We start from the raw sequence: 26407 nt of genomic DNA, 5'->3' as shown, positions 1-26407 counted from the left end.
TTCTATATCTCTGTCTGTTCTCTGTCTCTATCTGTTTTATATCTCTATCTCTATCTGTTCTATATCTCTATCTGTTCTATATCCTACCTGTTTATATCTCTATCTGTTCTATATCTATATCTGTTCTATATCTCTATCTAATCAAATTCTACCTGTGTTTTATCGCTATCTGTTCTATCTCTATCTGTTCTATATCTATATCTGTTCTATAGCTCTATCTAATCTATATCCTACCTGTGTATATCTCTATCTGTTCTATATCTCTATCTAATCTATATCCTACCTGTGTATTTCTCTATCTGTTCTATATCTCGATCTGTTCTATATCTCTATCTAATCTATATCCTACCTGTGTATATATCTATCTGTTCTCTATCCTACCTGTGTAAATCTCTATCTGTTCCAAATCCTACCTGTGTTTAGATCTATCTGTTCTATATCTCTATCTGTTCTATATCCTACCTGTGTATATATCTATCTGTTCTATATCTCTATCTGTTCTATATCCTACCTGTGTATATCTCTATCTGTTCTAATCTTACCTGTGTATATATCTATATGTTCTATATCTCTATCTGTTCTATATCCTACCTGTGTATATATCTATCTGTTCTATATCTCTATCTGTTCTATATGCTACCTGTGTAAATCTCTATCTGTTCTATGTGGTTGTTGTGATCTATGCCATGTTTTCTGTAAATGTTGATGGTTTTATGTCTTTGACATAGTGCTCTTGAATGCTGGACAAATTTCCTGTAAAAGGCCTAATAAATGAACTGAACTGATTATGGGGCATGATCACTGAGCCAACCATCTGTAGTAGGCTGAGATACCTCTCAATTGGCTTTGCAACATTAAACAAGACACAAAGAGACTTGTAGCTGTTGTGGTCCATTTTAGCTAAGTTGGTAGAGCATAGCGCTTGTAACGCCAGGGTAGTGGGTTTGAGTCCCGGGACCACCCATATATAATATGTATGCAGTATGACTGTAAGTCTCTTTGGATAAAAGCGTCTGCTAAATGGCATATTATTATATTATACAGTGCCTTCAGAACGTATTCACACCTCTTGACTTTTTCAAAATGTTGTGTTACACGGTGGGATTAAAACGGTTGGAATGTCATTTTTTGTCAACGATCTACACAAAACACTCTGTAATGTCATAGTGGAAGAACAATGAACATTTGTTAAAAATTTATTTAAAAAAAACCAACACTAATATTCGGTTTTTCTGGGTAAGTCGCTAAAAGATTTGCACATTATTCTTTAGCTTTTCAAGCTGATTTAAGTCAAAACTGTAACTAGACCACTCAGGAACATTCAATGTCATCTCCAGTGTTGTCACGTCCTGACCAGTAAAGGGGTTATTGGTTATTGTAGTGTGGTCAGGATGTGGCAGGGGTGTTTGTTTTATGTGGTTCGGGCTGGTGGTGTTAGTAGTAGTTTGTTTGATTTATTATTCCGGGTTTTGGGCACTGTTCTATGTTAATGTATTTCTATGTTCAGTCGAGTCATTTGTATTTCTATGTTTAGTTAATTGGGGGTTGGACTCTCAATTGGAGGCAGGTGTTTTCTCGTTGTCTCTGATTGAGGGTCCTATAAATAGGTATGTGTTTGTGTTAGTATTTTGTGGGAGATTGTTCTTGTTTAGCTGTGTGTGTGTGTGTGTGTGTGTGTGTGTGTGTGTGTGTGTGTCTGTCTGTCTGTCTGTCTGTCTGTCTGTCTGTCTGTCTGTCTGTCTGTCTGTCTGTCTGTCTGTCTGTCTGTCTGTCTGTCTGTCTGTCTGTCTGTCTGTCTGTCTGTCTGTCTGTCTGTCTGTCTGTCTGTCTGTCTGTCTGTCTGACTGACTGACTGACTGACTGACTGACTGACTGACTGACTGACTGACTGACTGACTGACTGACTGACTGACTGACTGACTGACTGACTGACTGACTGACTGACTGACTGACTGACTGACTGACTGACTGACTGACTGACTGACTGACTGACTGACTGACTGACTGACTGACTGACTGACTGACTGACTGACTGACTGACTGACTGACTGACTGACTGACTGACTGACTGACTGACTGACTGACTGACTGACTGACTGACTGACTGACTGACTGACCTGACTGACTGACTGACTGACTGACTGACTGACTGACTGACTGACTGACTGACTGACTGACTGACTGACTGACTGACTGACTGACTGACTGACTGACTGACTGACTGACTGACTGACTGACTGACTGACTGACTGACTGACTGACTGACTGACTGCTGACTGACTGACTGACTGACTGACTGACTGACTGACTGACTGACTGACTGACTGACTGACTGACTGACTGACTGACTGACTGACTGACTGACTGACTGACTGACTGACTGACTGACTGACTGACTGACGACTGACTGACTGACTGACTGACTGACTGACTGACTGACTGACTGACTGACTGACTGACTGACTGACTGACTGACTGACTGACTGACTGACTGACTGACTGACTGACTGACTGACTGACTGACTGACTGACTGACTGACTGACTGACTGACTGACTGACTGACTGACTGACTGACTGACTGACTGACTGACTGACTGACTGACTGACTGACTGACTGACTGACTGACTGACTGACTGACTGACTGACTGACTGACTGACTGACTGACTGACTGACTGACTGACTGACTGACTGACTGACTGACTGACTGACTGACTGACTGACACAGACATCGTCGTGGTTTTTGTATATGTGTGTTTATTTTGGTTTTCCTTCTTTGTCCATTAATAAGATGAGTGTACATTTTCCCGCTGCGTCTTGTTCTCAACCGTGACAGAATCTCCCACCAAACACGGACCAAGCAGCGGAGGAAGGAGCAACAGGTGGACTGACGTGAGTTTTGGACTTGGGAGCAGATTCTGGCCGGAGAGGGCCCATGGAGGAAGTCTGATGAGGACCGGGAACGCTACTGGCTAGGAAGCCGGAGAGGCACCCCCAAGAATTTTTTTTGGGGGGGGCACACGGGTAGTTTGGCTGGGCCAAGGGTGAGCTCTAAGCCAGCTCCCCGTGCTTATTATGGGGAACGTATGGAGTGGAGAGTGCCGAGGTATGCGGAAGTGCGCACGATTTCGCCCATGCGCACGCACAGTACGGTGCGAGTGATCCCAGCCCCTCGCAAGTGCCGTGCTAGAGTGGGCATCCAGCCTGGTAGGAGGATGCCTGCGCAGCGCATCTGGCCACCAGTGCGCCTCCTAGGTCCAGGCTACCCTACGCCTGCTCTACGCACGGCAACCATCAGGCCCCTGCACAGCCCAGTTCGCCCTGTGCCAGCACTCCGCTTGTGCAGGGCTACTAGTTCCATCCAGCCAGGACGGGTTGTGCAGGAGGTGCGATCGAGACCGCCAGTGCACCTCCACGGCCCGGTATTTCCAGTACCAGCACCACGCACCAGGCCTCCAGTGCGTCAGCCCAGTCCAATTCAGCCTGTTCCCGCTCCTCGCACTAGCCTTAAAGTGGGTGTCTCCAGTCTGGTAGCTCCACTACCAGCCCCACGCATTAGGCTTCCAGTGCGTCAGCCCAGTCCCAGTCCAGAGTGTCCGGCAACAGTCCCTCGTCCAGAGTGTCCGGCAACAGTCCCTCGTCCAGAGTGTCCGGCAACAGTCCCTCGTCCAGAGTGTCCGGCAACAGTGTCTAGTCCGGCACCGAGTGAGACGGCCTACAGTCCGGCACCGAGTGAGACGGCCTACAGTCCGGCACCGAGTGAGACGGCCTACAGTCCGGCACCGAGTGAGACGGCCTACAGTCCAGAGCTCATAGAGTTCAGTATAGGGTCTACAGTGACATGTGTCAGGTCGAGGTATTTGGGAGGAGTGGACTGGTCAGGGGGTGGTCTTAGGCCCCAGCCTAAGCCACCTCCACTGTAGAAGGTTTTGGGGAGGGAGGGGTGTATGCACGAGTGCCGTCGGTGACGGCAGCCACCCTCCCTTCCCTCCCTTTAGTTTAGGGGATTTATTTTTGTTTTGGGGTGATTTTTGGTTATTTGTGTGAGGTGCATCCGGGGTCTGCACCTTTGGGGGGGGGGGGGGGTACTGTCACGTCTTGACCAGTAATAGGGGTTATTTGTTATTGTAGTTTGGTCAGGATGTGGCAGGGGGTATTTGTTTTATCTGGTTCGGGCTGGTGGTGTTAGTAGTAGGGTGTTTAATTTATTATTCTGGGTTTTGGGCACTGTTCTATGTTAATGTATTTCTATGTTCAGTCTAGTCATTTGTATTTCTATGTTTAGTTAAATGGGGGTTGGACTCTCAATTGGAGATAGGTGTTTTCTCGTTGCCTCTGATTGAGGGTCCTATAAATAGGTATTTGTTTGTGTTAGTATTTTGTGGGAGATTGTTCTTGTTTAGCTGTGTGTGCCTGACAAGACTGTTATCGTCGTGTTTTTTGTATACGTGTGTTTATTTTGGTTTTCCTTCTTTGTCCGTTAATAAAAGAAGATGAGTGTACATTTTCCCGCTGCGTCTTGGTCTCAACCCTACGACAACCGTGACAAGTGTAGATTTGGCCTTGTGTTTTAGGTTATTGTCCTGCTGAAAGGTGAATTTGTATCCCAGTGTCTGTAGGAAAATAAACTGAACCAAAGTTTTCTCTAGGATTTTTGTCTGTGCTTAGCTCTATTTCGTTTCTTTTTATCCTAAAAAAACTCCCCAGTCCTTGCCGATGACGAGCATACCCATAACATGATGCAGCCACCACAATGCTTGAAAATATGAAGAGTGGTACTCAGTGATGTGTTGGATTTGCCCCAAACATGGCACTTTGTATTCAGGACACAAAGTATATTTCTTTGCCACATTTTTTGCAATGTTGCCTTATTGGATGCATGATGCATGTTTTGGAATATTTGTATTCTTTACAGGCTTCCTTCTTTTCACTCTGTCATTTAGGTTAGTATTGTGGAGTAACTACAATGTTGTTGGTCCATCCTCAGTTTTCTCCTATCGCAGCCATTAAACTCTGTAACTGTTTTAATGTCACCATTGGCCTAATAGTGAAATCCCTGAGCGGTTTCCTTCCTCTCCGGCAAGTGAATTAGCAAGGACGCCTGTATTTTTGTAGTGACTGGGTGTCTTGATACACCATCCAAAGTGTAATGAATATATTCACCATGCTCATATTCAATTTCTGCTTTTAAAAATGTTTACCCATCTACCAATAGGTGCCCTTCTTTGTGAGGCATTGGAAAACCTCCCTGGTCTTTGTAGTTGAATCTGTGTTTGAAATTCACTGCTCGACTGAGGAACCTTACAGATAATTTTATGTGTGGGGTACAGAGATGAGGTAGTCATTCAAAAATCATGTTAAACACTGTTATTGTACACGGAGTGAGTCCATGCAACTTACACTACATATTTTCATCCAAGCCTCATTGGGGCTCATAACGCCATCTATACTCTAGTCTAGACAGACAGGTTGCCTTCCACAATGTACCAATGTTCCAGCATAGGTCTGGGATTTCCAAGACTTACCTATATGCCCACCGAAACATGTATTTCTGACATATTTGACCTCTAACCTCATCTCCAGTCTGATTCTGGTATACCAACAGACTAGGCTGCTATTCAGACAATCAGCAAACACCAGCAAATCATCTCTGTTGGGTGAAACACACATTTCTATTTAATGGTAAAAGACAGAGACAAGTAAAAGAGACAGCTGTGTTACAAAGATAGACATCATCATTGCACAGGAAACATAGTAGTTATTCCTGTTGGTCAAAATACCACAAAACAAAATGGAGGACATACTTTCTAGCCTGCGTGCCAGATCTGTTTGTGCTTCCATGTCATGCCACTCATTGCCATGCCAAACAGATTGTCTTGACAATTATAGCAATGGAGTTGGCAAGAGCACAACCAGAGCTGGACCAGGCTACATACTTTAGGCTGGAAGAAAAATAGTTCCACATCAGAGAAAGGCGTTAGGAACAGATTTGGCAACTAGAAATTGAGAGAAAATACCTAAATCGTATTTGAAATATACAAATGATACAAAATGTTAACGCAATTAGAATAAATAGAAATACCTTCATATAGCTTATTCAAGTACATATCTGTGATTGTTCCAGATTATTTCAACATATTCTCACGAATACTTTCAATTCAGTCAGCTTCAGGGTGAAAAAAAGATTTACAAGCATTATAAAAGTAAAGGGTTGTTCGATTGAAAGATGATCATGTTAAATAAAGAATATTCAAACATAATGCTCCTTCTCACAACCAGTTTCTGTTTTCCAAAAAATACATAATTCACTGTCAAACTATGAAGAGCCACAGTATTCCAATGACAGATTGGCAACCTTTTCACATTTTTAAGGACATGTTTAGAGAATTCCCAAAGATCCTTACAAATCAGGGTGCATACAATTTTGTATAAAACAGTTAATAACATATAATTGTCCTTGCTAAAAACTGCTTCAACATACGATTAGTCTGAGTAGAAGTGGAATTGGAACAGAGTTGGTACATTAGTGAGTTAGTACAACATCATTTCCCCCATAAATCAGAGTAAATCATTTCTAGCAAACAGCAATAGTGATTCATTACAAAGAAATAAGAAATCAATTTGACCAGATAAACTAGGCCACATTGGCCCATATAGGAACAAATTAAATGAAAACGCTGTACTTTCACGTGCTTGCTCCATTCTCATGACAGAACTCAAAACATTGAGCCAAGCCGCCACTAGGTGGCAGCAGAACCACTACACCACGCCACCACTATGCCACGCCACCACTAGGTGGCAGCAGAACCACTACACCACGCCATCACTAGGTGGCAGCAGAACCACTACACCACGCCACCACTAGGTGGCAGCAGAACCACTACACCACGCCACCACTAGGTGGCAGCAGAACCACTACACCACACCACCACTAGGTGGCAGCAGAACCACTACACCACACCACCACTAGGTGGCAGCAGAACAACTATGCCATGCCACCACTAGGTGGCAGCAGAACCACTGCTGTAATATGATCATTATTTTGTACATTTTTACACGTTAGTCATTTGTAAAACATACACATATCCCATAGATGTATCTAGCAACAGGAAAAGGCTGCTCTAACAACTTTGGCAGTTTCCTTCATGTCCTTTATCAATGCCCATGTGTCGTCCCAAATGGCTATTCCTTACAAAGTACAATGCTTTTAACCAGAGCCCTATGGGGCAAAATGTATAGGGAACAGAGTGCCGGGCTCAGGTTAAAAGAAGTGCTCTATATAGGGAACAGGGTACCATTTGTAACACAGCCCGTCTGACCATCCTTCCTCTCAATTCAAAAAGAAAAAGTTCCAAAGAACATATGGTTTGGTTTCTTCAGTAAATGAAACCCATAGTAGCAAGGGTCTGGGACATCACTGATGGAGGCAACATCTATTCTCACAACAAAAAAGGGATAGGACAGCCCTTGTTGGCCTCAGTCTGCACTTTAACAGTTTAGTAAATGGAGTGTGCTCACCACCATCTTTCCATGCATTGCCCAAGGGGTAAATCCTACTGTAACTCCCATTTAAGGCAAATGTCCACTTAGTCACGCATTGATGTCAATGTGAGACAAAGTGAAAATGAAACTTAAGTAGAAGTTAGGATTTGCCCTAATTGAACCTGCACTATATCAACACAGATCCTTATGGTCCTAAATCCAATATTAGATACAGGCACCATAGCAGGCCATTGGGTCAGTAGGTTCTAGTACATAAACAGAAGGTCAACTGTGGCTCTTCCTCAATATTTACCCAAAATATTTTAGAGACTTTTGTCATTTGAGGGGTTAATGTTTCACGTTCTGGGTTGACTACCGACAGAAAACAAACAAAAAACTCCAGGTCAGTTAGTAAATGATTCTCCTTCCTATCTGCCTTGTGAGGTCACAGCCACGTCACGGTTAGGAGAGATTCCCTTTTTTAGATTCTATGTCTAACAGACCACTCTCACAAAACCAGAAAGCAGCCTGGATTCAATTTGAGCAAGATTCATTCTAAAGGGCGAGGCTAACCTTCTTGTGGCTTTTAAATACACTTTTACAATACTCCAAATAGGAAGTACCACAATATAAAACAAACATGACGTCACCTCACGAGAACTTTATCTAGGGCACTTTTTTCCTAGAAGTGAAATGACTCATGAACTGTTTTAAGAGGTATGGTGAAGGTGGTCAGAGTTGATTCAGAGTCGATTCACAGTCGATTCGGTTGACTCGGTCGTGTGTCAGGAGTAGCAGCATCGTAACCTTAGAAACCAGAGGAGGCTGGTGAGGGGAGGACGGCTAATAATAATGTCTGGAATGGAGTGAATGTAATTACATCAAACACAAAGAAAACCATATATTTGATGTGTTTTGATATCATTCCATTCATTTCGTTCCAGGCCTTGCTATGAGCCCGTCCTCCGAATTGAAGTGCCACCAGCCACCACTGATTGTAACCATAGAGACGGAATTCACAGTTGTTTTACGAGTTCACAGGACAGACTCAATGGCTTCCGCGGTCTCCCTGGGGGATTGGTCGCCCGCTGAACCCAGGGTTTGGTGCGTGACGAGCGGGGAGGTCTCCTCGTCAGCCTGGGCGTTGGCTACCGCTTCCACCAGGACCTCCGCTAGCTCCTCCCCCAGGTGCTGTTGTTTCTTCATCTCCTGTTGGTTGATGTGGTGGAGGATCCCCGCCCCCAGGGCGTCTCCCTCCACGTTCACTACGGTGGTGGTGCGGTCCCTGCAAACACACACGCACATAAGTACATGTACATACGCACACATACACATGTACACACCCAAACACACACAATTTATTAGGATACTTTTTGTCAGAAGCTAAGCAGTAAATCAAGTCTGCTAAGATGAATCAGGAGCCCTCTTTAACTGTTAGCATACATCTAATGTAACATAACCCTAGTTGATAAGAATCAGGAGCTCTCTTTAACTGTTAGCATACATCTAATGTAACATAACCCTAGTTGATAAGAATCAGGAGCTCTCTTTAACTGTTAGCATACATCTAATGTAACATAACCCTAGTTGATAAGAATCAGGAGCCTTCTTTAACTGTTAGCATACATCTAATGTAACATAACCCTAGTTGATATGAATCAGGAGCCCTCTTTAACTGTTAGCATACATCTAATGTAACATAACCCTAGTTGATAAGATGAATCAGGAGCTCTCTTTAACTGTTAGCATACATCTAATGTAACATAACCCTAGTTGATAAGATGAATCAGGAGCTCTCTTTAACTGTTAGCATACATCTAATGTAACATAACCCTAGTTGATAAGATGAATCAGGAGCTCTCTTTAACTGTTAGCATACATCTAATGTAACATAACCCTAGTTGATAAGATGAATCAGGAGCTCTCTTTAACTGTTAGCATACATCTAATGTAACATAACCCTAGTTGATAAGATGAATCAGGAGCTCTCTTTAACTGTTAGCATACATCTAATGTAACATAACCCTAGTTGATAAGATGAATCAGGAGCTCTCTTTAACTGTTAGCATACATCTAATGTAACATAACCCTAGTTGATATGAATCAGGAGCCCTCTTTAACTGTTAGCATACATCTAATGTAACATAACCCTAGTTGATAAGATGAATCAGGAGCTCTCTTTAACTGTTAGCATACATCTAATGTAACATAACCCTAGTTGATAAGATGAATCAGGAGCTCTCTTTAACTGTTAGCATACATCTAATGTAACATAACCCTAGTTGATAAGATGAATCAGGAGCTCTCTTTAACTGTTAGCATACATCTAATGTAACATAACCCTAGTTGATAAGATGAATCAGGAGCTCTCTTTAACTGTTAGCATACATCTAATGTAACATAACCACAGTTGATAAGATGAATCAGGAGCTCTCTTTAACTGTTAGCATACATCTAATGTAACATAACCCTAGTTGATATGAATCAGGAGCCCTCTTTAACTGTTAGCATACATCTAATGTAACATAACCCTAGTTGATAAGATGAATCAGGAGCTCTCTTTAACTGTTAGCATACATCTAATGTAACATAACCACAGTTGATAAGATGAATCAGGAGCTCTCTTTAACTGTTAGCATACATCTAATGTAACATAACCCTAGTTGATAAGATGAATCAGGAGCTCTCTAACTGTTAGCATACATCTAATGTAACATAACCCTAGTTGATAAGAATCAGGAGCCCTCTTTAACTGTTAGCATTCATCTAATGTAACATAACCACAGTTGATAAGATGAATCAGGAGCTCTCTTTAACTGTTAGCATACATCTAATGTAACATAACCCTAGTTGATAAGAATCAGGAGCCCTCTTTAACTGTTAGCATTCATCTAATGTAACATAACCACAGTTGCTATGCAGAACACATCTATTTCTGTACAGGTCTACTGTCTACTGTACACATCTACTGTACAGGTCTACTGTCTACTGTACAGGTCTACTGTACAGGTCTACTGTCTACTGTCTACTGTACAGGTCTACTGTCTACTGTACAGGTCTACTGTCTACTGTACAGGTCTACTATCTACTGTACAGGTCTACTATCTACTGTCTACTGTACAGGTCTACTGTCTACTGTACAGGTCTACTATCTACTGTACAGGTCTACTGTCTACTGTCTACTGTACAGGTCTACTGTCTACTGTACAGGTCTACTGTCTACTGTACAGGTCTACTGTCTACTGTCTACTGTACAGGTCTACTGTCTACTGTACAGGTCTACTGTCTACTGTCTACTGTACAGGTCTACTGTCTACTGTACAGGTCTACTATCTACTGTACAGGTCTACTGTCTACTGTCTACTGTACAGGTCTACTATCTACTGTACAGGTCTACTGTCTACTGTACAGGTCTACTGTCTACTGTACAGGTCTACTATCTACTGTCTACTGTACAGGTCTACTGTCTACTGTACAGGTCTACTGTCTACTGTCTACTGTACAGGTCTACTGTCTACTGTACAGGTCTACTGTCTACTGTCTACTGTACAGGTCTACGGTCTACTGTACAGGTCTACTATCTACTGTACAGGTCTACTGTCTACTGTCTACTGTACAGGTCTACTGTCTACTGTACAGGTCTACTGTCTACTGTACAGGTCTACTATCTACTGTCTACTGTACAGGTCTACTGTCTACTGTACAGGTCTACTATCTACTGTCTACTGTACAGGTCTACTGTCTACTGTACAGGTCTACTGTCTACTGTATACTGTACAGGTCTACTGTACAGGTCTACTGTACAGGTCTACTGTCTACTGTACAGGTCTACTGTCTACTGTCTACTGTACAGGTCTACTGTCTACTGTACAGGTCTACTATCTACTGTCTACTGTACAGGTCTACTGTCTACTGTACAGGTCTACTGTACAGGTCTACTGTCTACTGTACAGGTCTACTATCTACTGTCTACTGTACAGGTCTACTATCTACTGTACAGGTCTACTATCTACTGTACAGGTCTACTATCTACTGTCTACTGTACAGGTCTACTGTCTACTGTACACATCTACTGTACAGGTCTACTATCTACTGTACAGGTCTACTGTCTACTGTACCAGTCTACTGTCTACTGTATGTTACTGGAATGAACGTCTGATATTTTGATATAGCAGCTGGCCAAAATGAGTGAGTACATTAAGAGTGTGTCTATGCCTGTGTGTTTGTGTCCGTGTGTGTGTGTGTGTGTTTGTGTCCGTGTGTGTTTGTACGTGTGTGCGCATGTCCATGCATATGTACATAAATTTGTCTGTCCATGTGTGCTTGTCTGCGTGTGTGTGTCTGTCCGTGTGTGTGTGTGCTTGTCTGTGTATGTGTGCGTGCTTGTCTGTGTGTGTGTGCTTGTCTGTGTACGTGTGTGTGTGTGTATGCTTGTCTGTGTGTGCGTGTGTGTGTGTGTCTGTGTGTGCGTGTGTTTATGTCTGTCCGTGTGTGTGTCCGTGTGTGCTTGCTGTATTGGTTCTCTATACTGTACATGTGTTACTTACACGATCCAGTCGACGGCCAGCATGAGTGACAGGTCGTTGGTGGGCAGGCCGATAGCCTCCAGGATGATGGCGATGGTGATGATACCCCCGGCTGGGATGCCTGCTGCGCCCACACTGGATGCTGTGGCTGTCACACTGTGGGAACAGAGACACTGCATGTCATACATTGTCAGAGCATCAGACATAGGGTTGAAAAATTCCACTAACTTTCCCAAATTTCCCAGGTTGTAGTAATCTGGATTTCTTGCTTATTCCCTCCTGATTCCCGGGAATCTTCCAACTTGAATTTCTGAAAAACCTGGGAACCTGGGAATTTTGCAAACCCCCTACCCACCATTCCTTCTGTCCCCACCCACCCTTCCTTCTGACCCCACCCACCCTTCCTTCTGTCGCCACCCACCCTTCCTTCTGACCCCACCCACCCTTCCTTCTGTCGCCACCCACCCTTCCTTCTGACCCCACCCACCCTTCCTTCTGACCCCACCCACCCTTCCTTCTGTCGCCACCCACCATTCCTTCTGACCCCACCCACCATCCCTTCTGACCCCACCCACCATCCCTTCTGACCCCACCCACCATCCCTTCTGTCGCCACCCACCCTTCCTTCTGTCGCCACCCACCCTTCCTTCTGACCCCACCCACCATTCTTTCTGACCCCACCCACCCTTCCTTCTGTCGCCACCCACCCTTCCTTCTGACCCCACCCACCATTCTTTCTGACCCCACCCACCCTTCCTTCTATCGCCACCCACCCTTCCTTCTGACCCCACCCACCCTTCCTTCTGACCCCACTATTCCACCATTCCTTCTGACCCCACCCACCATTCTTTCTGACCCCACCCACCCTTCCTTCTGTCGCCACCCACCCTTCCTTCTGACCCCACCCACCATTCCTTCTGACCCCACCCCACTCACAGGATGGTGAAGATCTGACCGGCGTTGAGCTCTATGTTGTTGAGCTGAGCGATGAAGACAGCCGCGACGCACTGGAAGATGGCCGCCCCGTCCATGTTGACGGTGGCTCCGATGGGAAGGATGAAACGACTGATCCGCTTGTCCACTCCGTTGTTCTCCTCTACACACTTTATCATGGAGGGCAGGGTCGCCGAGCTGAGGAGAGAGAGGTGGAGGGAGGGACCAGTCAGATACACTGGTTAAATTACAGCATATTCATCTGGAACATTTTACAGTACTTTACTAGCAACTTCAGTTCCTCTGCTTTGACAATATCTACATGAGTATTCTGCAAGTGAAGATGTATTGAATAGCAAGAGAAGGAAGGGGAGAGAGGGAGAGAAATAGAGAGAGAATGAGAGCGAGAGATAGCCACCTGAAAAACATAGTGTAACTTAAACCAAAACCCTTCCATACAGAGAGAGGGTAAAGACCACAGACCTAGAATGAATAGAAGTCAGAGGTTACCATCCCTTCTACTCATTCTATTTCTATGGTAAAGACCCTCCAGGAATGTCCTGGATCCCCATGGATTAGATAGAGAGGTGGTGGGGTCCAGAGTCTAAAGATTGAGGTTGGAACAACTCAGCCAAAGGTTTAGGTTACTTACAGCAGGCTACTTACAGCAGAGGATACTTGGAGACAATGTTTGTGTCCCAAATGGCACTACTTTTGACCAGAGCCCAGGTGTATGTTCAGGCTCTAGTCAAAAGTAGTGCACTATAGAGGGAATAGGGTGGGGTGTAGCCTTGGAGACAAAGCCTGCTAGCAATGCACTGCTAATGGACTGGTTTCATAGAGGTGGAGGGATTTACTGGGTAATCAGGTCACACTGGGTTCACAGAAGTGGAGGGATTTACTGGGTAATCAGGTCACACTGGGTTCACAGAAGTGGAGGGATTTACTGGGTAATCAGGTCACACTGGGTTCACAGAAGTGGAGGGATTTACTGGGTAATCAGGTCACACTGGGTTCACAGAAGTGGAGGGATTTACTGGGTAATCAGGTCACACTGGGTTCACAGAAGTGGAGGGATTTACTGGGTAATCAGGTCACACTGGGTTCACAGAAGTGGAGGGATTTACTGGGTAATCAGGTCACACTGGTTTGTTAATGTTTATACATTGATTCGCTGCTTTGTATGTTTGAGCTGATCTGAATCTTATGCAAAAAGCTCTTAAACGATGCCGAATGATAATTATCTTCCTGACACTGGTCAAAGACCCAAACAAGATGACTTTGAATACAGCCAAAGGGAACATGATAAAATCATTGTATGGAGAGCTCCAGGACAAGTTCTCTACAGAAATAAAGGAACTTAAAAACAACCAAGACAAAAAAGACAAGGCCGAGGATAAAGTCTACTTCTGGAGAAACCCTGACAATAGTTCCTGCTCCTCCTCTCCATGACAGACGCAGGAGGGATGCTGCTTCCTTCTCTCCACCCCCGTCTGACCAACACTACAACCAGCGCCTCATCTGCTTCCTTCTATCCACCCCCGTCTGACCAACACTACAACCAGCACCTCATCTGCTTCCTTCTATCCACCCCCGTCTGACCAACGCTCTACAACCAGCGCCTCATCTGCTTCCTTCTATCCACCCCCGTCTGACCAACACTACAACCAGCACCTCATCTGCTTCCTTCTATCCACCCCCATCTGACCAACGCTCTACAACCAGCGCCTCATCTGCTTCCTTCTATCCACCCCCGTCTGACCAACACTACAACCAGCGCCTCATCTGCTTCCTTCTATCCACCCCCGTCTGACCAACACTACAACCAGCACCTCATCTGCTTCCTTCTATCCACCCCCGTCTGACCAACGCTCTACAACCAGCGCCTCATCTGCTTCCTTCTATCCACCCCCGTCTGACCAACACTACAACCAGCGCCTCATCTGCTTCCTTCTATCCACCCCCGTCTGACCAACACTACAACCAGCGCCTCATCTGCTTCCTTCTATCCACCCCCGTCTGACCAACACTACAACCAGCGCCTCATCTGCTTCCTTCTATCCACCCCCGTCTGACCAACGCTCTACAACCAGCACCTCATCTGCTTCCTTCTATCCACCCCCGTCTGACCAACACTACAACCAGCGCCTCATCTGCTTCCTTCTATCCACCCCCGTCTGACCAACGCTACAACCAGCACCTCATCTGCTTCCTTCTATCCACCCCCGTCTGACCAACACTACAACCAGCGCCTCATCTGCTTCCTTCTATCCACCCCCGTCTGACCAACACTACAACCAGCACCTCATCTGCTTCCTTCTATCCACCCCCGTCTGACCAACACTACAACCAGCGCCTCATCTGCTTCCTTCTATCCACCCCCGTCTGACCAACACTACAACCAGCGCCTCATCTGCTTCCTTCTATCCACCCCCGTCTGACCAACACTACAACCAGCACCTCATCTGCTTCCTTCTATCCACCCCCGTCTGACCAACACTACAACCAGCGCCTCATCTGCTTCCTTCTATCCACCCCCGTCTGACCAACACTACAACCAGCGCCTCATCTGCTTCCTTCTATCCACCCCCGTCTGACCAACGCTACAACCAGCACCTCATCTGCTTCCTTCTATCCACCCCCGTCTGACCAACACTACAACCAGCACCTCATCTGCTTCCTTCTATCCACCCCCGTCTGACCAACGCTACAACCAGCACCTCATCTGCTTCCTTCTATCCACCCCCGTCTGACCAACACTACAACCAGCACCTCATCTGCTTCCTTCTATCCACCCCCGTCTGACCAACACTACAACCAGCGCCTCATCTGCTTCCTTCTATCCACCCCCGTCTGACCAACACTACAACCAGCGCCTCATCTGCTTCCTTCTATCCACCCCCGTCTGACCAACACTACAACCAGCACCTCATCTGCTTCCTTCTATCCACCCCCGTCTGACCAACACTACAACCAGCACCTCATCTGCTTCCTTCTATCCACCCCCGTCTGACCAACACTACAACCAGCGCCTCATCTGCTTCCTTCTATCCACCCCCGTCTGACCAACGCTACAACCAGCACCTCATCTGCTTCCTTCTATCCACCCCCGTCTGACCAACGCTACAACCAGCACCTCATCTGCTTCCTTCTATCCACCCCCGTCTGACCAACACTACAACCAGCACCTCATCTGCTTCCTTCTATCCACCCCCGTCTGACCAACGCTACAACCAGCACCTCATCTGCTTCCTTCTATCCACCCCCGTCTGACCAACACTACAACCAGCGCCTCATCTGCTTCCTTCTATCCACCCCCGTCTGACCAACACTACAACCAGCACCTCATCTGCTTCCTTCTATCCACCCCCGTCTGACCAACACTACAACCAGCGCCTCATCTGCTTCCTTCTATCCACCCCCGTCTGACCAACACTACAACCAGCGCCTCATCTGCTTCCTTCTATCCACCCCCGTCTGACCAACGCTACAACCAGCACCTCATCTGCTTCCTTCTATCCACCCCCGTCTGACCAACGCTACAACCAGCACCTCATCTGCTTCCTTCTATCCACCCCCGTCTGACCAACACTACAACCAGCACCTCATCTGCTTCCTTCTATCCACCCCCGTCTGACCAACGCTACAACCAGCACCTCATCTGCTTCCTTCTATCCACCCCCGTCTGACCAACACTACAACCAGCGCCTCATCTGCTTCCTTCTATCCACCCCCGTCTGACCAACACTACAACCAGCACCTCATCTGCTTCCTTCTATCCACCCCCGTCTGACCAACACTACAACCAGCGCCTCATCTGCTTCCTTCTATCCACCCCCGTCTGACCAACACTACAACCAGCGCCTCATCTGCTTCCTTCTATCCACCCCCGTCTGACCAACACCAACGTCAGTCCTTACCCTCCCTGCTGATAAGGGTGAGTCGGTGGTACAATCCGATACGTCAGTCCTTACCCTCCCTGCTGATAAGGGTGGGTCTGTTGTACAATCTGATACATCAGTCCTTACCCTCCCTGCTGATAAGGGTGGGTCGGTTGTACGATACGTCAGTCCTTACCCTCCCTGCTCATAAGGGTGAGTCGGTGGTACAATCCGATACGTCAGTCCTTACCCTCCCTGCTGATAAGGGTGGGTCGGTGGTACTCATGGATAGGACTGTTTATGTAAATGAGTGTCATAGACAACTGTTTGACACCTTTTACAAGAAACTCAGAAGTGACCCCACTGCCCCATTTGACCAGCAGTATGATCTCTATTATTGAATGTCTTGATCCTCTCCCTGACGACTTTTGACGCTGAGTCATTATACACAAATATTCCACACAAGGGCGGTATTGAAGCTATGGGACATTTTCTTCTGCATCGGGACTCTAATGAACTACCTTCCAGTGCTGCATTATAACACTGGCTGAAATAGTACTCACACACAACTACTTCATGTTCCTAAGTGATTTCTTTATTCAGACAAAGGGTACTGCTATGGGATCCCCCATGGTTCCTAACTGTGCTAATTTGTATGTGGGCTACATGGAGAAACAGGCCATTTTCAATCCTCTCAAAAAAAATGTTTTCTTGCATAACATCATTATTTGGAAACGGCATATTGATGATATTTTTGTTCTATGGAGGAGTGATGCAAAACATATATTTTTGTTCTATGGAGGAGTGATGCAAAATATATATTTTTGTTCTATGGAGGAGTGATGCAAAATATATATTTTTGTTCTATGGAGGGGTGATGCAAAACAGCTCCAGGCGTTCCATGCTTTTCTTAACTCTTGTTCTGAGCACCTGAGATTCACTATGCAATCTGACGCACGTCAAATCAGTTTCCTTGATCTTTTGATATTTGTGAGGATTATGACCTATGCACAGATCTTTACAGGAAACCAACTGATCACAATAGTTTGTTGAGGGCTGATAGCTGTCACACGCTTCCCTTGAAACACCGTTATAACCAATTCTGTTGAATCAAAAGAACCTGCAAAAAAAACAATCAGATTTGGACAGAAATATGGCTGAGACGCAAAGAAAATTCAAGGAGAGGGGGTACAAAAATGGTCAGATTAATACTGCCATTGAGAAAATTCAAAACAAACCGAGACATGATCTTTTTCAAGGACAGTCTCTCAAAAAAAAGCATTCTTGCATTCTAACTACCTGCTATTCAAAGTGCTCTGAACAAATTAAGGGAATCGTTCTCAAACATTGGCACCTTCTAAGCTCCGATGACAGTATCAGTAATGTGTTTTCGGAGCCTCCCTTGGTCGTATTCTCGCGGGGCAGAAATCTCAGAGATCAATTGGTAAACTCTGATTTTACCACCCCAAGATATCCCTACACAACATCTATTTGCACCCCTACTGGATGGAAACTACAAGTGTAATGGCTGTGCTCAATGCAATGGCACTTATAAATGTAGATCCTTCAAACACTCCCAAACAGGGAAGCAGATCCCAATCAAAGGTGTTATCACGTGCTCTCCCTAGGAGAGGGGGTGACCTCGACAATTTATTGTTAAAACAAGAGGCTGCCTGGATCTTTAATTTAAAGACTCTTGCTCCCTTCGGTCTCAACGTAGACTTTGATCTGAAGCCATTCTTGTGATTATTGTAAATGTTGTAGGCCTATGTAGCCAAATTGTATCTATGATTGTATGCTATCCATTCATGTTTTTGATATGTTATTTCTATATCTGAGAATTAACCAATGATATCCTTTGACATTATATAAACGAGTCACCCTGCAGTGTTTGTCATTATACCCTGATGAAGACAGCTTGTCTGTCCAAACGTTTTTCAAGTGTTCTACTCCGCTAACCAGCACCTCGCCTAAATTGGTGTGCGTTTCTTTCGCCTCTAGATTATTATGTTGTCACGTCTTCCCTAGACAGGTAGGTGGAGGAATACCTAGTACCTGGACAGGCAGAGGGATAGTACCCGGACAGGCAGAGGGATAGTACCCGGACAGGCAGAGGGATAGTACCCGGACAGGCAGAGGGATAGTACCCGGACAGGCAGAGGGATAGTACCCGGACAGGCAGAGGGATAGTACCCGGACAGGCAGAGGGATAGTACCCGGACAGGCAGAGGGATAGTACCCGGACAGGCAGAGGGATAGTACCCGGACAGGCAGAGGGATAGTACCCGGACAGGCAGAGGGATAGTACCTGGACAGGCAGAGGGATAGTACCCGGACAGGTAGAGGGATAGTACTGGTGGAGGGATAGTACCTAGACTGGTGGAGGGATAGTACCTGGACTGGTGAAGGGATACAGTAACAGAGGCCTACCTGGAGCAGGTGGCAAAGGCGGTGGTGAAGGGCGTGATGAGGCCGGACAGGAAGCTGAAGGGGTTCTTGCGTGTGAACCCAAAGTAGATGAGAGGCAGGACGACCCCCCCGTGGATGATATGACCCAGGACAGAGGCGAATATGTATTTCCCCAGACTGGTCACCAACAGAACCACATCCTCCATTTCCACGATCTTACTACCCACCAGGAACATGATGCCGAACGGGACGTACCTGAGGTAGGAGAAATATGGAAAGTACCATTTGGTGAGGTGATGACTAACAGAATATTTATTTTTGCTGCAGATTTATATGAAAGGAAAAGCTAAAACATTTATCAGAAATGTTATTAAATGTTTAATTTGATTCAACATAAGTAGGCAGCTTCCCAGTCAAAAAGCAGCTTCTCATTTCAGTGTCAAATGCATAGCGTCAGCAGGCTACAACACCTCCTGCAGTTCTTAAGGAATAAACAGTACAGACTTTATCTAGTGAGCCGTCAGAAGCTCCTCTTGTTTTCCCTTGGGAATAGTCTTGGGAACCACGAGAGGCTAATCACATGATCTGGGTTGTTTAAGGTCACTCACCACATGATCCAGGACACCAGTACCATGGTGGCTTCATTGAAAGCGTTGAAGAAGCGTATGAGCTCCTCCCCCTCCTCTCCCAGCTTCCTCAGTGCCACCCCGAACACCATGGCAAAGAGAACCAGGCCCAAGATGTTCATACCATCTGGTTCTGTGCCCACAGGAACCTACATAGAACACATAACACACTTTTGTTTATGTATGGATGTTATTTTAAAAAAGAAAAAAAATCAAAACACAGAACATCATAACACAGAATATCAAAACACCAAATAGAACATAAAACACAGAACATCATAACACAGAATATCAAAACACATAAAATAGAACATAAAACATCAGAACACAGAATATCAAAACCCAGAACATCAGAACATCAGAAAATAGAACATTAGAACATCAGAACATAGCCTTTCATTTTATTTGATTCAGTAGGCTACCATTTAAATAGCCTCCTCAGATGATATTCAGCCCAGAGAAAAGAGCTATGCTCCTATTGACCCCTTCATGGGGGACCCACCACTATTGGCACTGGTCGGAGGAGGGTCTGCCATGTCTGTTCATCAGTACCCCTCATAGACTGGTAATTCTCTGCCAATGAATGAGCCAAACATTTCTATGAGTGTCCCAAATGGTACCCTAATCCCTATAAATCATCATAGAGCCCTGGTTAAAAGTAGTGCACTATATAGAGCCCTGGTTAAAGTAGTGCACTATATAGGTAATAGAGTGCCATTTGGAACGCATGCCCTTGTCAGTCTGGCAGCTGGGTACAAGAGGGTGATTCAGAAAGGAACTGGCCCCAGAAAGGGACTGGCCCTCCAATCCTTGTCACCCCTCCCAGTCCCTGGTTCCCGTCTTCTCTTCCTCTGCGGGCCCTGTGACGGCTGGGCCAAACTACCCAGCTGAGTGATGACATGGCTGGGCGTCCTTCCAGCCTCGCTTGGAGGTCAAGTCAACAAGTCAGAAAAATGGTCACGTTCCAAGCCGACTACAGTGCAGTCGAGCTGCGCACATTAACCCTTGCATGCTGGTGATCTGTGTAGTTTGTTGGTGTTTCGTTTCTTTGGGACATCATCCCCTGTGAAGTGCTGTGCCTGATCAAAACGTTGTCAACAGAGGTGATAGTTGGGAGCATCTGCAGGAACAGGATGCGCAGGCCTTTCTGTTCTTTTTACATCTGTAGGCTTTTAAAATGGTCGACTACTGAATCTTCCTCAGACAGGTGGGTGGGAGCTCATATCATCTGTGCTGACTGGACCAAGATATAAGGATCTTGGAGAATGTGTAAACGGTCGGTGGAGAAGCCAGCTACGACCGGTCCGTTTTGTTTAATGTTTGTGACCTCATGAAAGACAATACAGCCACATTACCACAACTCTGTTTATACAGGAGCCTCCGCTATGAGGTTTGCATCTAATTATTGTATAAAATGAATGAGTAAAGATGAAACTATTTGTGAAATTATGTAAGGTGATGTTGAACCATTAACGTGAGAGAATTGTATTCCCTTTAAAGTTTAACTAAGTCATTGGCCCGCCCCCATGAGCACAGACATTGATCTGGCGTCATGGGACAGCCCTTTTCTACTGTTCCGAATAAAACCCCACCCGGAGAAATCCTCTTGAGACCATGTGTACCTCGATCACCGAGAGGGCAAAGGTTGGAGTAGAGACCACAAAAACCTCAGTATAAGCTAAGGTTGTAATGGTTGTTGAAACTCTGAAACTATCGATCCCGACAGAATAAGAGCAAATCTTAGATACAAATTACTAGTCTGCAGCTAGAAACTATGTTAACCTGAGATGCGAAGACCGACAACCGCCAAAACATCTATTCTATAAGAACATTTCTCAATGGGACTCTGAAGTGTCCATTGTAACCACAAAAGACTTCTTAGAAGCAGATGGAGAGACGAGCGGATGAACTTTCCAACAGAAAGACGGACGATTCCAACAGAGATCTCTGACAACACACTGAGCGTAAATATATATTGATTGCAATGATTCCCGAATGAGTGAGCGTGCATGTGCAAAGGATTAGCATTTCAATGAATAATTATCAACTGTTTAGTGACTTGTAATTCCCGCCCTTCTCAGTCCACACCCACTTCCCTTTGTCCACCAAGCCGTCATATCGGCTTAGCCCACTAGGGAACCTCCCCTATCATTTCCTTGTAACCATATTTACTGTTTGATTGTTTATGCATGACATATGACATATGACACATGACATAACTCAACAAACACAGGACAGTGACTGACATTGACGTCACAACAGAGTAGCTTGGTCTGATCAGGGTTAAGGATGTGGGTGAATACTGATCCCTGAACGGTTCATCACTGATCACTTTTTAAAGAAAGAACCGTTAAACTTGTATTGAGTCCTTTCTGTTTGTTACCAGGCTCCAGTGATGTTGCTATGTGTGTTGCTATGGAAACGGATGGTCACTTGCGTAGTGTATTGTGACAAGTGTCTTCAACATTGGACAGTGAACCATAGAACAGTGTGTGTGTGTACAGTACGTTGTACAACACGTTGTGCTCCTCTTCTGTGTTTGCTGTCCTCCCACTGGTCTCTCATAGCTGTTTGGGACGTGCCCCCATTAACAGACCCAGGGCTGTTTGGGACGTGCCCCCATTAACAGACCCAGGGCTGTTTGGGACGTGCCCCCATTAACAGACCCAGGGCTGTTTGGGACGTGCCCCCATTAACAGACCCAGGGCTGTTTGGGACGTGCCCCCATTAACAGACCCAGGGCTGTTTGGGACGTGCCCCCATTAACAGACCCAGGGCTGTTTGGGACGTGCCCCCATTAACAGACCCAGGGCTGTTTGGGACGTGCCCCCATTAACAGACCCAGGGCTGTTTGGGACGTGCCCCCATTAACAGACCCAGGGCTGTTCGGGACGTGCCCCCATTAACAGACCCAGGGCTGTTTGGGACGTGCCCCCATTAACAGACCCAGGGCTGTTTGGGACGTGCCCCCATTAACAGACCCAGGGCTGTTTGGGACGTGCCCCCATTAACAGACCCAGGGCTGTTTGGGACGTGCCCCCATTAACAGACCCAGGGCTGTTTGGGACGTGCCCCCATTAACAGACCCAGAATATGCTGACTAGGATCTTCACTCCATTTCCACTTTCTTCCTATCTGTTTCGTTATTTGTCCTGTCCGTGGACCAGCCCCCTCCTGTCCGTGGACCAGCCCCCTCCTGTCCGTGGACCAGATCCCTCCTGTCCGTGGACCAGATCCCTCCTGTCCGTGGACCAGATCCCTCCTGTCCGTGGACCAGATCCCTCCTGTCCGTGGACCAGCCCCCTCCTGTCCGTGGACCAGCCCCCTCCTGTCCGTGGACCAGCCCCCTCCTGTCCGTGGACCAGCCCCCTCCTGTCCGTGGACCAGCCCCCTCCTGTCCGTGGACCAGATCCCTCCTGTCCGTGGACCAGCCCCCTCCTGTCCGTGGACCAGCCCCCTCCTGTCCGTGGACCAGCCCCCTCCTGTCCGTGGACCAGATCCCTCCTGTCCGTGGACCAGCCCCCTCCTGTCCGTGGACCAGCCCCCTCCTGTCCGTGGACCAGATCCCTCCTGTCCGTGGACCAGCCCCCTCCTGTCTGTGGACCAGATCCCTCCTGTCTGTGGAACAGCTCCCTCAACCATCTCCAACACAGACACCTGTTCTTTTATAGTGTATGTTTCCAATGTGTCTTTGTTCTTACTGTACTGTGGTTGTAATTCCACTTCCTTAAAAGTTGTCATTCGTTTTGTATTTTGGTTTTTCTTTGATGAATCGCCCATGACAGGCTAAATGAGACCCTAACAAGCAAACAAACAAACAAAGCAACAACTATGAGGGATGTCATAATCAGTACCTTCTGGTAGAGGATGGTTCCATTGGTGTCGTTTCCCACAGCAACCATCTTGTAATCAGTGGCATACTGTGACATGGAGGAAGAGACAGAGAAAACATGAATAGAATATTTTAAAAAGTAATAACTTTATTTAAACAACAATTATTTGGAAGTACATGTATGTTAACAAAGCCATTCATAAACAAGTAACTAGTTATATTAAAGTACTTAGGATCAGGTATTTATTGTCAGATGTATTAAGCGTTTGCACCTGTGTAAGGTTTGCTCCAATATCCTTCAGATCGGGTGGGAATGAAAGCTAAAACCATGAGTCATTTTTCCATTCTAGCTCTATGATTGTGTTCCTTCTGAACTCTACATTCTATGTTTTATACCCTTCAATAAATAACAGCTTAGCACCAGAACATGCAAACACTAAGCAGACAAGAACCTGTTTCAGATATGTGTCTTTAGTTCCTGTGCTGATGAATGCCTGTTTCAGATATGCGTCTTTAGTTCCTGTGCTGATGAATGCCTGTTTCAGATATGTGTCTTTAGTTCCTATGCTGATGAATGCCTGTTTCAGAGATGTCTTTAGTTCCTGTGCTGATGAATGCCTGTTTCAGATATGTGTCTTTAGTTCCTGTGCTGATGAATGCCTGTTTCAGATATGTGTCTTTAGTTCCTGTGCTGATGAATGCCTGTTTCAGAGATGTGTCTTTAGTTCCTGTGCTGATGAATGCCTGTTTCAGATATGTGTCTTTAGTTCCTGTGCTGATGAATGCCTGTTTCAGATATGTGTCTTTAGAGAGAGGGAATCTAACCTTCAACCATGCTGAACACAGATTACATATGTAGGCACTGCCCACTGAGAATGGCATCTCTCTCTAATAGAAACTGGTGATCTTATTAAATGTACTACAGTACATAACAACAGGTTTTACCATGATGTAATACTACAGTAGATGATGACAACAGGTTTTACCATGATGTAATACTACAGTAGATGATGACAACAGGTTTTACCATGATGTAGTACTACAGTTCATGACGACAACAGGTTTTACCATGATGTAGTACTACAGTAGATGATGACAACAGGTTTTACCATGATGTAGTACTACAGTAGATGACAGGTTTTACCATGATGTAGTACTACAGTAGATGATGACAACAGGTTTTACCATGATGTAATACTACAGTAGATGATGACAACAGGTTTTACCATGATGTAGTACTACAGTAGATGACAGGTTTTACCATGATGTAGTACTACAGTAGATGATGACAACAGGTTTTACCATGATGTAATACTACAGTAGATGATGACAACAGGTTTTACCATGATGTAGTACTACAGTAGATAACAGGTTTTACCATGATGTAGTACTACAGTAGATAACAGGTTTTACCATGATGTAGTACTACAGTAGATAACACGTTTTACCATGATGTAATACTACAGTAGATGATAACAACAGGTTTTACCATGATGTAGTACTACAGTAGATGATGACAACAGGTTTTACCATGATGTAATACTACAGTAGATGACAACAGGTTTTACCATGATGTAGTACTACAGTAGATGATAACAACAGGTTTTACCATGATGTAGTACTACAGTAGATGACAACAGGTTTTACCATGATGTAGTACTACAGTAGATGACAACACGTTTTACCATGATGTAGTACTACAGTAGATGACAACAGGTTTTACCATGATGTAGTACTACAGTAGATGACAACAGGTTTTACCATGATGTAGTACTACAGTAGATGACAACACGTTTTACCATGATGTAATACTACAGTAGATGACAACAGGTTTTACCATGATGTAGTACTACAGTAGATGATGACAACAGGTTTTACCATGATGTAGTACTACAGTAGATGATGACAACAGGTTTTACCATGATGTAGTACTACAGTAGATGACAACAGGTTTTACCATGATGTAATACTACAGTAGATGACAACAGGTTTTACCATCATGTAGTACTACAGTAGATAACAGGTTTTACCATGATGTAGTACTACAGTAGATGATGATAACAGGTTTAACCATGATGTAATACTACAGTAGATGACAACAGGTTTTACCATGATGTAGTACTACAGTAGATGATGACAACAGGTTTTACCATGATGTAGTACTACAGTAGATGACAACAGGTTTTACCATGATGTAATACTACAGTAGATGATGACAACAGGTTTTACCATGATGTAGTACTACAGTAGATGATGACAACAGGTTTTACCATGATGTAGTACTACAGTAGATGATGACAACAGGTTTTACCATGATGTAGTACTACAGTAGATAACAGGTTTTACCATGATGTAGTACTACAGTAGATAACAGGTTTTACCATGATGTAATACTACAGTAGATGACAACAGGTTTTACCATGATGTAGTACTACAGTAGATGACAGGTTTTACCATGATGTAGTACTACAGTAGATGATGACAACAGGTTTTACCATGATGTAGTACTACAGTAGATGATTACAACAGGTTTTACCATGATGTAATACTACAGTAGATGATAACAACAGGTTTTACCATGATGTAGTACTACAGTAGATGATAACAGGTTTTACCATGATGTAATACTACAGTAGATGATGACAACAGGTTTTACCATGATGTAATACTACAGTAGATGATGACAACAGGTTTTACCATGATGTAGTACTACAGTAG

At 45.1% G+C, this 26407-nt stretch overlaps 1 protein-coding gene across 1 annotated transcript in view; it reads right to left on the bottom strand.

Annotated features, from left to right (window-relative positions):
• Nucleotides 1–5649: 5649 nt before the first annotated feature.
• The window catches only part of LOC115152783 (neutral amino acid transporter A-like), a 31566-nt gene continuing 10808 nt past the window's right edge, over nt 5650–26407 (bottom strand). Inside the window, exons 3-8 of the mRNA XM_029697574.1 lie at nt 23712–23777; nt 19840–20006; nt 19253–19486; nt 12945–13139; nt 12030–12164; nt 5650–8767 (exon numbers count right to left, since the gene is read on the bottom strand). Of these exons, the coding sequence (XP_029553434.1) occupies nt 8518–8767; nt 12030–12164; nt 12945–13139; nt 19253–19486; nt 19840–20006; nt 23712–23777 (1047 nt within the window). The 3' untranslated portion in view covers nt 5650–8517. The remainder of the gene's footprint in view (nt 8768–12029; nt 12165–12944; nt 13140–19252; nt 19487–19839; nt 20007–23711; nt 23778–26407) is intronic.

Source organism: Salmo trutta, chromosome 18 (genome assembly GCF_901001165.1).
Source record: "Salmo trutta chromosome 18, fSalTru1.1, whole genome shotgun sequence".
NCBI lineage: Eukaryota > Metazoa > Chordata > Actinopteri > Salmoniformes > Salmonidae > Salmo > Salmo trutta.
This window is presented reverse-complemented; position numbering and strand designations above follow the sequence as displayed.